This window comes from Trachinotus anak, unplaced genomic scaffold (assembly GCF_046630095.1).
Source record: "Trachinotus anak isolate AG129_WGS33_773 ecotype Australia unplaced genomic scaffold, CSIRO_AGI_Tana_v1 ptg000021l, whole genome shotgun sequence".
NCBI classification, from domain to species: domain Eukaryota; kingdom Metazoa; phylum Chordata; class Actinopteri; order Carangiformes; family Carangidae; genus Trachinotus; species Trachinotus anak.
The window spans coordinates 15,518,315-15,535,436 of NW_027273872.1; the positions used below are offsets into that span (position 1 = coordinate 15,518,315).

At 41.1% G+C, this 17,122-nt stretch overlaps 1 protein-coding gene across 2 annotated transcripts; it reads right to left on the minus strand.

Moving 5' to 3' along the window:
• Positions 1 to 1,734: 1,734 nt before the first annotated feature.
• On the minus strand, positions 1,735 to 16,732 carry fbxw11a (F-box and WD repeat domain containing 11a). 2 transcript variants are annotated; one of them, XM_071458614.1, is made up of 13 exons: positions 16,577 to 16,732; positions 11,874 to 11,942; positions 10,670 to 10,889; positions 10,083 to 10,269; positions 9,696 to 9,786; positions 8,957 to 9,094; positions 7,627 to 7,745; positions 5,064 to 5,313; positions 4,477 to 4,595; positions 4,043 to 4,153; positions 3,870 to 3,948; positions 3,198 to 3,362; positions 1,735 to 3,051 (listed from the first exon to the last, which is right to left on the minus strand). In XM_071458614.1, exons 1-12 carry the CDS (start codon positions 16,613 to 16,615, stop codon positions 3,201 to 3,203), a joined length of 1,584 nt encoding a protein of 527 aa, XP_071314715.1. In that variant the 5' UTR covers positions 16,616 to 16,732; the 3' UTR covers positions 1,735 to 3,051; positions 3,198 to 3,200. The 2 variants fall into 2 exon arrangements, with proteins under 2 accessions (XP_071314715.1, XP_071314716.1); XM_071458615.1 differs by lacking the exon at positions 16,577 to 16,732 and adding an exon at positions 16,123 to 16,375.
• Positions 16,733 to 17,122: the final 390 nt, after the last annotated feature.

Sequence of the window (17,122 nt, forward strand, 5' to 3'; positions counted from 1 at the left end):
CTCCACCAAGCACAAATCCATCCCACATAACTTATTCCCAGAATTTGAAACATTCTACTATACTGAACTAAACCCAGAAATGCAGAAAACCAACCCCATCAGCCGGCCAACTCCCCTCCTTCTCCTAGCTGAGAGGATACACACTGTACAGTCACCAGGCAGACGTATTACAGAGCTCAAATACACTCGTCTGAGCTTTAAATGGTGTAAATGCACCACTTTAAGCATTTCAAACATACATTTCTCCTTCACAGTCATGGTGTTTACAAGAGCGAGTATGTGATCTACTGTAACAGGTTGTTTAGACTCCAAACTTGGCTACCACACAGTCAGAGCCCAAGTCTCATAAACATGTTACGCTGTAAGAGATAGCTGAGTTCATACTCCCACCTGGTGGCCATCCTTAATACAGTTACTGCACAGCACAGTTAAACCAACACTTGTTAAATTACTTCAAGCAACTGTAAAAAGTAAGTATTACTTACAGGTGCATAATGTTAAAACTATTAGCAGTGAGTTATAACACATAAAATGTGGTTAGAAATGAAACACAGTTGAGTTTAACATGACTTAGTTGACGTAAAATGGCCTTTGCAACATTTTTACTCTATACATGTTTTGACTGTCACAGAACCAAAGATTTCTGTTGCCGTCAAACACTTGTACTAATTTTTATGTTTCATGTCAACAGTCTAAACTAATTTTACCCAATGACTGAAACATTGTTAAAGTGAATATAGTTGACTGACCATTCTGGGTCAGTATGTGTGAAAAGCAAAGAAAGGCCACTTTGTGTCAAGTCACTTAACTTTCTCATTTTTACCCACACACATATTTCTATATTTTTAACAAAGTTTTGTAATTTTTTTAAGAAACAGTGTGCATGCGTACTGCATATAATCTCTTGAGAACAGCTACACAAGATCATCAGACATATAACTGCAGCTATGACAGGTCTGTACATTGCATAGCAAGTTTTGAGCATCACATTTGATGTAGTGATCTAAACCAGTGTGTGTTGTGCAGGTATATCCTGTCTTCTGAAACCTGGATGAGACATTATCCCAGATTTGAAAAACCTGGATATGCTGCGTGGAGTTTCAGTACACACCAGTAAACTAAAGCACATACAGTAAGCACCTTGTCCAGGCTTCTGAACATTCTTTGTTGGTACAAAACATAGTGAGCAATCAAGACAAAGCTACACAGTCATGCAAACAGGGTTTCAGTTCTCCATTTAAGCATCAAATCACAAATATGGTCAAAACCAGGATAAGACTCAAAACCAGATACTAGTGAGTGTGTAAACACACTGATCAATTCAAGTGAGGTGTGAACAGTGTCTCTTCAGGTGTTCTGCCAAAAAATAAAACTTAACTGAAAGTACATATTAGCTTTTTCAATGAGATTTTAATTTCATCTTCCTTTGTCCTTCACAGCAGTTTGCTCAGTTGATTTAGTGACTGTTAAGTTGGTCAACAGAGAAAACTCCACTCTGAAAGATACAATATGCTCCAGAAAAATATAGTAACTTGATCTTGAGTTAAGAATTTGTTTTTTGAACAATCACAAATAACTATCCAAATTCTTTGCTCCCTGCTGTTTGTCTGCGGTAGAAAAGGAAGAGACCAAAGGTCTAGTGAGTGTTGTATCTACATGTCAGAGATTCAGCGCAGGACAAATCCACCCACACATACACACACAGACAAGAACAGACAGACAATTAGACACTCATTCATGTTACAGTTGGCTCAACACTCCACCACTGTCAAGTACTTTATTCACAATAAGGTCATTTTCTTCTTTAAAAAATCATTTTTAATATACAACACAATTTTTGACAAGACAACTCCGTTTACAGCTAAATTTGAGCTCTTGAGTTCCAGCTTCTCTCATAACCAAAGCAAGCACGTAGATGATGGGGAGAGAAAGATGGAGTGAAAGGGACAGATGAAAGAGGGTCAAAGTTAGAAGAAAGAATGAGGAAAAAGACAGTAAGAGAGAGAGAGGGGGAAAGAGAAAGAAGACTACGCTTAGTATGATTTTTGTACTAAGAACCAAAATACTCAAATAAAATTAGAAAATAACAGTAATAAAAAACAGTAAGAAAGTAAGAGTTAAAGAGAAAAAAAAAAAAAAGAAAAAGCAGAGGTGTACCAGGATGCTGTATCCAAGGCAACCTCACATGCATGTCTGTCTGACGCTTCTGCTCTGTTCTGCCGTTTCACAAGTCCACATACACAAACACACACTCATGCAAACTTGAGTGTGTGAGCCCCCCGTATTCCAAGCGAGTGTGCATCTCTGGGGGTTAGAGGGGAGGGAGCGAGGGAGGGGGGCAGGGTGGAGAGAGAAACAGGGAGGAGTGAGAGGGAGTGAGAGGGAGCAGGGAAATCATCCCCAACGCATTTCTCCCTCATTCACTCCCTCAATCTCCCTTCCTTCCCTCCTTTCCTAGAGCTGAGTAAAGAGTCTCTGTCTCCCACATCACAGCTCCGGTCATCCTCTGTCCAACTGTGCCACTGTGTGTGTGTGTGTGTGTGTTTGTGTGTCATTTATATATATTTATATATATATAAATATATATCTATAAGCAATTCCATATCTGTGGGAACCTGTTTTGGCAGGTGTTGAAAACGGAGGAGCAGAAGCTGCTTTAAGTTTCTATCAAGGGGACAAAAGGGAGCTTGTGACTTATATAAGATCTACGTTAATACTGTCATTAGTGTACTTTACAAACATAAATTAAGAGTAGAAGGTGAACTTCTTGGGAGAGTTGCATTGGTTCTGTAGTAGGGCATCTTGATCAGTGTTTACCTGTGTGTCTGTGCGTGTCTGTGTGTACATGTCACGGTACTGGCAGGCAATGGGCACAAGCTTAAGAGTCTGTCAGAACGGGCAGGGAGGTGGAGGTGGCAGGGGCAGGGTGGGAGGTGGACAGAGAGATGACGAGGAGGAAAGAGAAGAGATGGGCTCCTTTCCATGATGGACGCACCCATCAGTCAATCAGCCCTGGGCTCCTCCAAGGAAGGGTGCGGTGGATGGCGCCACCTGAGGAGAAGAAGAGAGTCTTTAGTCACACACTGGTCTGCTTACTGACTGAATATGACTCTCTGAACTATGCACAACCTTATCTATAATGCAGGATGATGCATTTTTCATTAGCTGATTGTGAATGTGTGTGAGCGTCTTTTTACCTGCTATCTAGAAATGTATGTGTAGGTGCGGGAGGGAGACCGTCCCTCTGACTGGCCGTTGGTCGAGACGTTCAGGAAGTCCCAGATCAGAATGGTGTCGTCGTGAGAACTGCTGATGATCTGAAACTCATCGAACTGGAGACGGAACACACGGCCAGAGTGCTCCTGAAAGCACACAACACATTAAGAAATTCTGTTTACATATCCTGTGCATTCAAGCAGAACATGGGCTCTAAAAACCAATCAGGGTAAACACATGGGTGACCAATAGCTTGTGAATTCAGTTCTGTTTTGCAGCCAATTCTCACTGTTCAGTGCTGATTTTACAGGGCCACATCCCCTTCGAGACAATATCCATGAACAAAGTTTGGCAAATGCTGGACTTCCCCCACAGCAGGACATAAGGATTTAATGTTGCATAAGAAAGAATTAAAACGAGCCAACTGAGTGGTCACCTCTTCCATATTTCCTTAATGATCAACAAGATACACATAAGTGAAATTAACCGTTAGCAATAGTTAAAACTAATGTGAAAATCACATTTTGAGAGAAGTTAGGAGTTTGACTTTTTTAGAATCCTTTATAGCTGCGATTTTTTGAAGCCAATTCTTTTAGAAAAACTGTGGTTTGAAGACACTTAGCACATTCGCAACACAAATCAATGATGCTCACCACTAGAGTGCGCAGACATAATGTGCTGGCGGGGGCTCGTGGGTCAAGGGCTGCCTGCAGGTCCCACACCTTGATCTTACTGCAGAGAGAAACATGACACAATAGAATGTCAGAAACAGATTGAGTCTCTGTACAAGACCAAGACCAAGTGTACCAAGTGTATTTACACTCACCCGTCATAGGCGCCGCTGACAATCCTTTTGTTGTCGAAGCGAATGCAGCGCACCAACTCCTCATGACCTTCCAGCACTCGCAAACATGCCCCGCATTCTATGTCCCATAACCTGCAGAAAGAAAAGCCTTAGTATACAAACACAGCAATAAATGACAGTATAATGACACTTCACACCTGGATTATTCTTGCCAAGTATATTTTTATGACAGAATGTTTTCAGCCTCATCAATTTCTGAGTAAGACATCCACATTGATGTTTGAAGAGTAAATAAACAGGTATTCATTGTTCAAAATGATTTCAACAATGTATATTTTAATATGTGACTATATAAACTTTAAACATCTTTAGCACAGAGGTAACACTTAAGGCTCCAGCATAAACAACTTGGTGGTTGAAATATGCTGCTTTATGCTCAAGTCTCACATACGCACCGGATTGTGTTGTCAGATGAGCCGCTGACCACCAGACGATCTCTGTACTGTAGACAGGCAATACCCCGCTTATGACCATTTAGAGTGCGCACAAACTCACAGGTGCTGGTGCTCCATACCTAGAGGGTCGGGCCAAAACAGACTGCTTTGTAAAACAATGACTAGTATTTATTCAGATGTGTACAACTTACCAAACAAACCAAAACACTCACTTGCTGGATTTGAAACTACAGAACGAGTGTGACATCCAGTTTAATTTAAAGTATCTTAGTCCATATTATTTACACCGTAATACTAAAAACTTTCTAATGTCCACCTTTGTTTTTTCCCTTCAATCTTTCACATTGCAAGTTGGTAATTTTCTTTCCTGGCAGAACCTCTGGATTTAATTCACAAATGGCTGTAGAGTATAAAGAAAACTAATAACAAACACTGTCTAGTCCGTTGAACCAACATAGAAGACTGTGAATATGGAAAAAAACCTGTGTGTGCTCAAAACTTCATCAGGTAAATGATATTTAATAAAATCCTACCCTGCAGCAACTATCAGAGAAATATTTCTCAATCAAGTTCTCAGCTTGTGCTACCTTGATGGTGCGGTCCCCCGAGGCGGACACAATGTATTTGTCGTCAAAGTCGACCACATTGACAGCAGCCCGGTGTCCCACCAGGACCCGACGTAGGCTGATGTCAGTGGGTGAGGCCATATCCCAGACCGCAATTGAACGGTCCTTGGAGCAGGTGACCATCAGGCCGTTGGCGAAGCGCAGGTGAAGAACTGCCTCATTGTGATGGATCAGTGTGTTCAGTACCTCACCTGTCATTACCTCCCACACCCTGCAGAGGCAGAGAGATAGCAGGGGAGGGGCAGATGGAAACAGCAGGCAGTGAAAACAGAAGTAGGGAGAGATGGCAGGGTCAATTAATGAGTGCAAAGGTGAGAGAGGGAGAAAAAGAAAAAGTGGAATGGGGCAGGAAGGAAAATGGGGATGTAGAATGAGAGGGGACAGGTGTGAGACAGTGAGGGAAGGAATGACAAAAGGATGAGAAAAGTGGAAAATGATAGGGGTAAGGGGTGAGTAGGAAAGAAAAATGAAATGGGGGCATCGGGAAGAGTGGTCAAAGTGAAAGAAAAGAAGATGGAAAGTGGAAAAGACATGCAATGGGAATGAAGGAAAAAGGAAAACAATGGAGACAAGAGAGAATCATGTTTATTAGTTTTACAATGGGGAGTAACTCAGAGTTCACACTTGTGCATGCACACACACACACACAAACACACACACACACACACACACACACACACACACAGAGGAGTGGCTGTGAAGAACATGTTACTGAACAGCACCGCTGGGCATTGAGAGTCAAACGCAGAACACACTGGAAAAGCTGACAACTAGACCTACAAACAAAGTGCCTGTCAAGCTGTTGCTAAGGAAGTGAAGTCACATTTTCCTTGGATACCGCCCAGCGAGTACGGCTGAAGTGTGAAGTAATAAGAGAATTAATGTTGAGCTTCTGTGTGCAGTAGCCAAGCAAGTGTCAACGTACACGCACAAGCCAGGTCTTTAAATATCTGCAATAAAACATAACCCACTATCTCTGGTAATGATAGTAAATCTAGCTCATACAATAATAAACTTCAGTCTTTTATATTGCATCCGATATATATTGTATCTAGTATATTTACTGCCAGACTGTGCGGAGCAGCTGTGGATTGGATGGGAACTAATAGTAAGGCTGGGGACTACACAACAGACTATGAACAGACAGGGTGTAAGGAAGGTATGTTGTACGTTATTAATCAACTGACATAATGAAATTCATTTTCTATTTTTTATTTTCCAAATTAATATTGTTTAAATCAACTACACTCTACCTGTTTCAAAGCAGAGATGTATTTTACGTAACATTTTTTGCCTCAAATTAAAGGCAGGTTTTGAAATCTGCTGTTTTTGTTGTCCTCTCTTCATACAAACAATGCCAGTGTGTAGTTTTGTACATTTTGCAACCTGGATGGGCTATTCAGTGTGTTCTTCAGATACAGTCAGTTGTAGATGACTCAAACTGAAAACCTTCATGAGGTGTGAAAAAAATTTAAACTGGTTGAACTGGTTAAACTGGTCAATGATCTTCAGAATGACAGATTCTTTTTGTTAAAAAATACCAATTTTACCAGATATAAGTGGGATCATAGCTTCTGAAAATAAATCCTCTTATCACATGATTATTCTCTAAGACTATGATTTTATAGCATAGCAACAAATCACTAATGATTTACACATCGCATGAGACTCCACTTATTAGATGAGAAATACGATTAGGAATTTGTTGACAACACATCACTGTCCTTTTTTTAAGTTTAAGTTTGGAGAAAATCATATACATGTATAAATAATCTCATTACCAGATAAAGATACACTTTCCCTTTAAGAGCAGAACTGTAGTCAAAGCTGCCTCTTGTAAAGAGTCATGTCATTTTAACATTAAAAGCGAGACAGCAGGAATACTTATGACTAAAATAATTTCTTTTCACAAGATTTAAAATAAGTCAAAGCTTCTTTGAAAGTGAAATTTATGATTAATAATTGCTTTATTAATGACATGTATGATATGTATTTTTACTTGAGCATATTTTTGTGTATCTGCCCTGACTTTATTCCCCTTCACTCAGAACCTGTAGTGCAGAAACCCACTTATTCATAACACCCAATCTCTAGACTTTGAAATCAACTGTTCTGCTTTTTGTACACTTCTTCATGAAACACAAGTGTTTATATACTTCAACACTGATTTATGAACTGATAAATTCAAGTGAGTATGCAACCTTTAGAAATATGAAGAAGCTGCATGATATCTGACTTATAACCTGACTGCTCTACAGTTCCTCGCTCAGTCGTTCCAGACTGAGCATAATACATTTATTATCTATAAATGACCCTCTGCTTTTTGACTAATTAAGGTGCCAGTTGCCAAGGATTTACAGTGTGTTGTGTTCAATCTGAAAATAGTTTGAATAAATGATGGAGTAATCATCCAGACATCCAGCCTCATTAACAGTGATTAACAACTTTCTGTTCAGTAATGTGAATCATTGACAATCTGTGTCAATCTTGTGTCAAGCTGACACAGCTTTGACGTGTGCTGTACCTGACAGTCGAGTCAGAAGACCCGGTGACGATGACCCTCTCATCATACTGCAGACACAACACTGAGCCTGTGTGACCGGTCAGTATTTTCAGACACTCCAGAGACTGCTTATCCCAGATCTGTAAGGAGAAAAGACAGGAGCATATTGAAGACAGGGGAGGAAGATGAGTGAAGCAGGTGAAGATATAGACAGAGGACAGAAAAAGAGGAAAAATAAGTGGTATTGAAAAGGTTGCAGATTTAGGTCATGCTAAGAATGTCCTATTCTTATAGCCGTGTTCATGCACTGTTCATGCCCTATTTCCCCACTGCTGTGCTGAGCTGTATGTGTGTGTATGTGTGTGTGTGTACGTGCACGAAAGAGAGCCATTCAGCTCTTCTCTGGGTGTGTGTGTCAGCCTGCTCTAGAACAATAAGACAAATCCGCTCTTGTCCTCCCTCGATCCTCTTCATCATCATCTTCTTCTTCTCTTCTCCCAGGCCAGGCTGATAAGTGGAACACACAACGGGTCTGGAGCTGAGCCCTTTTATCCTATAATTCACTTGTGTTTTGTCTCAGTGTCTGCTGGTTTAGCTCAGCGCCATAGACAATAAGATGATAAGCCATACTGAGCCAGAGGAAAAAATTCAATTCATAAATACACAAACACAGGTCGGAAGAAAACCACACACATGCGCACACACACAGTATACATGTGTTTCTCACAATACTTTTGGCTCTCTCCACTGCTGGTGTTAAACACACAAATGGGATCAATGTTAATTACTTATACAAGTCAGTTTGGGCCGGTTGGGCAAACTGGTACATGCCTACAGAATGTTTTTACTGCCTCAGTGGCAGGAAACAACAAGTTGTGAAACTTTTGAAACTGGCTTCGCCACCTCTATGACCTCTAGTTTTTGACACAACTGAAATGTCAATCAGGCTCTGATACTGATCAAATATATCAGTTCTGAAAGATCAAGACACTTGAGTCATCAAAAAAAGATCGACATAGTGGTGGGGCAAAACAGTTGAAGTCACGAAATCAACTGGTTCTGATGAGATTCACACCCTGCTGCTTTGTTGTTGTACAGAACAGGTGCTATCAGCTACAATCATATGAAATGATTTTTTGTTGGCGTTAGACCAAAAGGAAATTATATCTTATATGATGAAACAAACAGTCTTTTATTAAATTGAAAACGTTTCTGCTAATACATCCGTTGTACACACCTGTGAGATAGCTTTGAAACTGAATGGTTAGGAAAGGGGCCAGCGGGTGGCAGCATGCAGAGGAAAAGATGACAATAAACTGTCCTAGACATTTTTAACTTTAAACACACATACCTTGATGGAATTGTCCCTAAGGCCACTGATGATCTTGTCGTCGTCGTACTGGAGACAGTAAACCCCTTTACTATTTTCTGAGCGACACTGAATCCTCTGCAAATTGTGTCTGCCACACCGCCAGTTAGCCTCAATAGTCTGGAGGGAAGAGGGAGAAACAATGAGAAAGAAAACACAAGCACAGGAGGCATCTAAAGACAGGACAGAAAAAAAAACTGCATTTTAACAGCTAGGACAGAGTCAAATATCATACAACGTAATGTTATTAGAAGGGACAGAAACATACGAGATCTAACAAGGTGGAAAGTGGTCGTGAGAGTAACATGATTAGATTTAGATTTCTGTGTGAGTGAAGCAACATTTGCAAACCATTCTGTCTAAATGAAGCAGCTGCGCAAGTGTGAATACACTTACTGCATATTAAAACACTATTAGCTTAACCAATTTCCCACTGGTTAATGAAATACTGCATAAAAGTCTATTCACCCTTTCAAAGGAATAAAGAAGCCAAGTGAAGTTCAGTGATGCAGGTTAGGTCACTCTCAAAGTCCAGGTGAGTCACTCGATTCAGTTTTTGTTACAAAATACTTCAATACAGTCCCCACATATAAAAATGTGGCATTTTCAACATAGAAGGAAAAAATTATCTGGTGTAATAATGAAAGTTGTGCAAAGTTATTAAAGTCTACACAACATGTGTTTAGTTAATACTAAAATCCATTTAGCTGTTGTGTCTTACCTCTATGTCTTGGATGATCTTGGGATAAAGGGAGTGATAGTAGGAGTTGGGTGGGACTTCTGATGTGCGGTTCTTGAACAGGTATTTCTCCCTGGTGGGGAAGAAAAATATGTAAGTGACAGCTGCTTTGTGTCCATTTGGAATATTTTTCACCAGTAATAGACGCTCAAGACCAACAAAGTCTAATCTTACTTCCTCCTCCTCTTCCTCAGCCTTTATCCTAATTTAAATACCAAAGACAAGACAAACAGGGAGTCTGGAGACAAATAGTAAACCTCTATTCTCAACCAGTATCCACTTAATTTCTGTCATTGTGAGGCATTTTTATGTTTATGTGATACAGTAGTAGGAGAGCCACCCCTCTGTGTGTGTTTTTTTAATTCTCACCATTGGTGTCTCTCAGACAGGCCTTTCCAGAGCGGGTCGGTGCGGACCATGCGTTCAATGAGCTTCTTCCACAGCATACCCTCAGAGATGACCCTCTGCCACTCCTTACACACCAGCTCTGCCGAGCACAGCGAGCGCGCATCCAGGAAAGACAGGATGTTCTCCGCTATGTGATCCAAGCCTTGGGCTAGAGAGAGGGAGGGAAGGAGCTGTGTAAATGTTTGCTCGAAAATTAATAGGATTTCATCTGGTCGGTTTCTCTTCGCCTAAGGCTCATTATTATGTTGTATTATGTTTTTTTTATTTATTTATTTTTAAATAATCTGTGAATTTATTGGTATTTATTTTTAATATAAAAAATCCCAAAAGAATCTGAAACAGAAACCTAGGTGAAAATTTTAGGAATGCCATTTGTAGTGTAAAATCTCTGCAGCTTTATTTATTTTTTGTTGCTGCAGTGTTCATTAGATGAGGGCCCCATTTACTCTCAACAACAATGATCAACTTCATCACTTTTGGGAGGGCAGATATCAATTCTGGAAGATAAATCGGTTTCAAATAATCCTCTCTATTTGTACTATTTGTACCTGGCAGCGCAGTGATGAAGTCCCTCTGCAGCATGGGTTTGAGGTAGGAGTTGATGTGGCCGTGCTGGTAGTGGCACATACGGGAGATCAGGCGCTCGACAAACTCCACCTGGTCGGCCTCCGACCACTGGTCAAACAGGGCGATGCAGTGTTCCTTCTCCTTCTCATAGTTTCCCTCTGATGGACGCTTGCGGGGCCCCACAACAGGACCATTACTTAGCTAAATAGACAGGGGCACATGCAGATTTATTGACGTTTTTTTAAAAGAATGAAATTTGAGAGATTTATATGAAGCAGTCAGTGAAGTGGGGGCACTCTCCCTGTCTCAAGGTATTACATAGAAACTAATCTGAGCTGTACACTAAGTTTTCTTGCCCAATGTGTTGTTTTTGCATATAGAGAAAACACTGGATGGTGGTGTCACCTGTAGACTGGGTGAATATATTTAACATTTGCTGAGTCAGTGCGCACTTACTGCCACAACAAGGTGTAAATCTTACATTGGGAATGACTGAAAAACACTATTTAAATTTGATTTGAAATTTGGTTACCACAGTGGCCCTAACACAATAACACACAATAATTTTTCTATTGCTGAAGTGAGTATGTCAAATTAAAATGGGGATTGAAACATAAAGTTGTTGTGGTGGGCCTTATCACAGTCTATGTGCAGGATGTTGTAGAATGGATTAAGTTCAAAATCAATTTTCATTGCTAAGGGTGAAAGTTCATTACACCACTAGAAGCCCTCTGTGGCGAGGCTGTATGTGCGGGAGCAGGAGAAAATAATGCTTTAAAATAAATGTTCGTGTCAAGAGCATTTGTCAACATCAGTGTGTGGTGTTTACTCAAATGGAGGCATAAAGGGAACAAGACATCCATAAAAAGTCTGGTGTCACAGTCTGTCATCCAATTTAATATTATTAAAATTTTACTTTCTCAAATTTTCAATGATTTTTAAGCCTATGAAAGTTTTAAACTCCATGTCATCAACCTTTTCATGAAGGCTCCCTTGTCTGGGAGATTTACCTAAAAGTTAATGCATTATGGATTATTCCTGCACAGCAGATACAGTAATATTTGGTTTACAGTGAATTCAAGTAATCTGAGCTGCAGATTCATTTCTTCAGCAAGTTGTGATCATGGATAAATGAAAGGTTCATCCACTCGCACCCCAAGAACAAAAAAGCAGATGCACACACACCTTGAGAACTGTGTTCTTCTTTGGCGACAGATCGTCCACGAGGTTCTGTGACTCCATCCCTGACGTGTTCTGTAGAAAAAGAACAGAACAAAGAAATATTGCAGGTTAGTGTTTAAGTATCTTTGTGTCTGTGTTAAAGGCACTGTGAGAGCCAGGGCAGCGGTGTGGATAGCGCTGGACACAAGAGTGCCACAAACACAGCCAAGGAAGGGTAACCATTATGACTTCTGAGGCGTGCACGCACAAACACCCGTGCATACACACATATGGAGTGAAAAAAACTGAGCACTGCAACAAAAGGAATCTATTTGCTTGCTTGTCTGATGTGGGCTAAGTAGTCTGGACAGGAAATTAAACTGCAGCATCTTGGGTATGTCACTGGCAGAAGCTCAAGCATGACTGTAATGAAACTCAAGTCAGATAGTGGTCTTCTAGCACATACAGAGGACAGAAAAAACTGGGAAGTAACAAGATCCCATCCATTTCTAGCATATCTTAAGTCTTACAATGATCCGAGTCCTTTACAAGTGCACTGCAAGTGCAAGCTTGAGAAACTTGAGTCATTCTAACTACAGGGTTATGGCAGAAATCACATATTGACAGTGACAGAGTGAGAGACAGAGACCATTTGTCCAATTTATAATAAATAATTAACATCATCATCATATGCAAAATATATATCTGCCTCATTAGGTAAGTAGCAGGTTTTTCATAGCATGTATACTTCTTTGGAAGTCATAGTGAGTAAGGCAGCAATACTGTTATACATACATCACTTCATGCATACACCACCACCAAAGAGATCTGATAATCTTTAGTGTTTATCTTGTGCTCAACTGGTTTCAGTTCTGACTGAGGATATGCTAGACTACTGACATTAGGAGGCCATCTTCACCCAACATGTTAGAAACATTTTCATCAAATTAGCATGTCCATCAACTATAAAGGCTCTGTAACGCATACACTGCAAACTTTCCAGAAATGAGCAGGAACAGCACAACCTTGTCAACGCATAACTACATGTGAAACACACCAAAAAGGGCCTAATGTATCATTATTATTTGCAGGTTCTCTTCTATGTGTGGAATTCTTTCTAAAAATGTATTTTCCCTTTAAGCAAACATGTTCAAAAGCTAATTTGAGGGAATGGGACACACAGGGCCTTTACCTAGGAGAGGGTCAGTGCTATTGAATATCAGAGCCAAGGTCAAAGTCTTTGAAAATGGCTATGTTGGCAAAAAAGCTAGAATATAGGCCTGCCAGTATAATAGCCCATTTGATAGTGTTTCTACAGAGGCTCAAGAATTGCCATCGGTGGTTTCCAACAGATCTATCTTAAAAACAGGACTGCTAAGTTATCTAGATATTCATTTCTAAGTAAAACCAAGAACCGCATCAAATTTGTGAGGAAAAGCTGCACCAGGTTTTGCTCATTGCAGTTATCCATCTAACTTGGTGATGCTGCTACAGGTGGAGAGCAAAACCAACAGAGAACATATTAGTGGTTGCCACTAAAACAACCACACAAACAAAAACAAAAAGGTCAGGTACCAAGACCAAAGCAGACAGGACAAGAAGCCAAAACGGGCTCGTTGGTGTTGATGATCATGCAGAGTAGAAGAAGAGAAGGGAGGAGAAATAAAAACAGACAGACCAGGTTTGGCCAGGCAGGCAGGCAAGCAAGCATGTAGCCTCTCAGAGCTTGAAGGAAGAACCCCCACCTCGGCCCTCACACCTCCAGGTAGAAGGGGAGAAAACATTACTCCTCAATGTGGGGTTATTCTCTGGTACCCCCCACATCCTTTCTCCACTCACTCCAAACTACTTAGGAAGTAGTTACTATTCAAACTCAGGTGATTGTAAAAGTGTCCAGTTTATGTTACGGCGCACAATCACCGTTTGACTTCTTATGCATTCTGGGGCCTGATTTAGATGCAAGAGCTGTGATTTGACCTGATTATAAAGAAGTGAATTACAGTTTGTACTGCTAAAATTCAGTTTCAAACAGAGCAAAATTGAGGACGCACCAGAGAAGAACCTGAGAGCAGTGTGCTTCCAACAGGGAGGAAAGGACAACGGAAGGTGAGGAGGTAGGAGGGTGAGGAGGGGTGAGTGGGTGCTGTCCGCACCAAGGTGGTATGAGGAGTCGTGTGGAGTGGGCGAAGAAAAGTGAAGGGTGAGGAGATGGCAAGGGAGGAAGGGAAGGGAGAGGAGGAGGAGCAGCAGAATTAAGAGGAGAGAGGCAGAACCTGGTTGTGAGCCCGGGTGGAGGGGATGCTCTGCAGGCACCTGAGTGCACACAAACTCTCAGCCACCGAGGAGCAGCCCAGCCAGAGAGAGCGAGGCACAGAGCACTGTGTGAAAGAGAGAGAGGAAGGGAGGAAGGGAGGAGGAGAACGAAGTGGACAGGGTGAGGGAGGAGGAGAAAGGGAAGAGCGAGAGACCAGAGATGGCAAGTAAAGGAAAAGAGGAGGGGGGTTTATGAGGGAAGTTGGGAGGAGGAAACCAAAGGAGGGAAGTGAATGGATGGATCAATGAATGGACAGATGGATGGAAGTGGTGGGGAGTTGGTAAGGAACAGGACAGGTGGTGTGTGGAAAAGTGTAAGAATTCAAAAATAATGCATAAATAAATAAATAAGGTTTGGTTTGAAATTGAGAGGAGGTGGATGTGTAATCATCAAAGGTGAGGAGAGAAGAAGAGGGGAGGAGGTGGGGGATAGTGAGGGGAAAAACCAGTATTAGAGCTACACACACATTGGCACAGTGAGCGCAGGAACACACACTCCTTCACACACAAGATACAGACTGATAAACATACACACAGAAGCATTATTAGACATGAACTGGGTGGGGATAGGTAGAGGAGAGGGAGGGGCAATGGGATTAATTGTCAATTATTGTCACTCTTGTTTTGACAGAAAACCCCACCCACTGTTCTGCCATCCCCACTCTCATGAGTGGTTAGTGAATAACACTGGGACAAAGAAATCAAAAATAAAATTAAATACACAGACACAACTCAGACAAAATTCAAAATTTTCTGTAGTCCCCAAACCCTGCACCTGAGTATAATATTTCCTCAGCTTAAGTGCAGATGAGGTGCAGAATTCATCTAACCCATGGGCTGCATACAGCAGGTTCCCTTTTCATTCTCTATGATCACTTATAATCTTTTCCAACATTGATGTCTATTATTATATACCCATTTAAACTCTTAAAAAAAAAAAAAAAACATTATGTATTTATTTCAATAAAGACCAAAATAAAGTAATCAATTAAAGATTTTAAAAACAGTGTATCTATTATATTGTATTCATTCTTATGTTTTCATTTAGCAATTTGAATTCGCTGTTCAAATTGGATGATCTTTTAAACAACTTCATAAAGTCTGGTGACAGTGTAATCTACTGGCTGTCTCCATCAGTAATTTATCACTACACAGGAATTTAGTTTCTCTCAACGATAGTTATTCAAGGTCTATAAACATCTATTGTGTTTGTGTATAGCACCCTAAACCAAAAAAATAGGCACAAACTACTCACTCAGGTACGTTTATGTCCCTCAGGATATGTGTGGTCCATGAAATCTACTAAACTGTCCAGAATATTGTTTTCTCAGCATATATGTCATGTCTGCATGACAATACAATTGATTTGCTTGTTTAGGAAACTGAAGGCTGTGCGGTATTTCAGATACGGAGTGTGAATACCTAACGCTATAACTTTATTGATGTCTAACTTAAATGATAAAATACATTTGAGCGTTTCCCTATTTGATGTCTTCTTTACGACCACTTTGACCCCTGCAACGTAAATGTTAGCTATTGTTAAGCTAACATTAGCCTAGCTGACTAGCATATAAAGGTAGCTAATCATTTCACAAGAAACCTATGTTACTTATTGACCAAATCTATCCGCGTATACAGGAAAACGGTATTATACTGATAATTTATGTTTCTGGTGACCAAAAGAGCTCCTATCGCCCTGACCAATTGACTGTTTTGGTATGGAAATTGCTGTCATGTATACCTAGCATTTTTAGCATGCTAGCTATTAAGCTAATTGCTACCTCGTTTATGTGAATGAAAAGCAATACACTTCCTTCTACGCACTTTAAAAATATAAACAGACAAGCAGCGTCCTGCTACGATATTAACACCAATCCGCTGTGCTGTGGAAACGGACCGACTGTTCCACACATCTATTACCATCTAGGCTGTCTTCGAAATACTAGATAAAATAACATACCCGTAAATTTACGTGGTTCATCGCCTTCTAGTCAGTGTTAGCTGGATGGCTAAGTATCAGACAGGGCCCAGTTAAAGTGGCGCAGCGTCACCGCAGTGAACGCTTCCCCGAGAACCCTCGGCTGTCTTCGGCCGACGACTGGACATCAGCCCTCTAATTTCCCCGCCGATGACCAATTTCACCCAAAAGAACATATGTTTTACATTTATCGGGTGCTAATGTCCAGGTCTTGTTAATCAATCCGGCCACTATGCAGAGCATTCTTAGCAAAATGTATCGATAAATTCAGGCCCTCCCTCTAATTTCTGGTCCCCCCTCCTTTCTCCTCCACCTCTCCCGACAAGCCGCCTCAGCCCGTTCCTGCCGTCGAACCGAGCCTCGGCGCTTCCCCCAACATAAAACTAATACTAAAAACCTTCGGGTATTCAGGATGCCATATCGAAACGGTTCTTACCATCAGTTCCAACGTTTTGTCCTCCATCTCCGGCTCCATGTTGACGATCCCCCCCGAAACTCGCTCTGAAAATGGAAACCCAGCCCTGCGTCGGCGGCCCGTAAATGCAGAGACGTCATTCACTTCGCTCAACCACACAGCTCCGGTAGGGCAGTGTCAAAGGGTGGGTGGGGGATGGGAACGCCCAAGCTATGAAAAAGACGCGCTAATTGGACGGATTTTGTCAAAAGGGGGGTGGTTTCATTGCTTTGCCTTTTATTGATTGGCTTACCGTGCTACCAAGGCTTCCCCGGTGACTCCCCCAAACAAAAGGGCAAATGGATGAAGATGCTGTTGCTATCCCGAAGAGGAATACACTAAGGCAAAATCAATCATCCGCATAGCTTTGCTATGAGATGCTGCAGGATGTTGGCTGTTTTAATGTCACATGTGATCAAAGTAAATGGTTATTCAAATGCAGCTCCATTAAACAGTAACAGAAATTGTGAGGCAAGGATTTAAGGTTCAGTATTTCTAAAGCTTTGTGATAAAATGGTCAAATACATT

Excerpts from the sequence above, each read along its gene's own strand:
- fbxw11a (XM_071458614.1), bottom strand. The coding sequence starts at position 16,615 with ATGGAGCCGGAGATGGAGGACAAAACGTTGGAACTGATG. Across the intron at positions 10,270-10,669 it reads CTTCATCACTGCGCTGCCAG|CCCAAGGCTTGGATCACATA; the intron begins GTACAAATAGTA and ends CCCTCTCTCTAG. Across the intron at positions 4,154-4,476 it reads TCATCTGACAACACAATCCG|GTTATGGGACATAGAATGCG; the intron begins GTGCGTATGTGA and ends TTCTTTCTGCAG.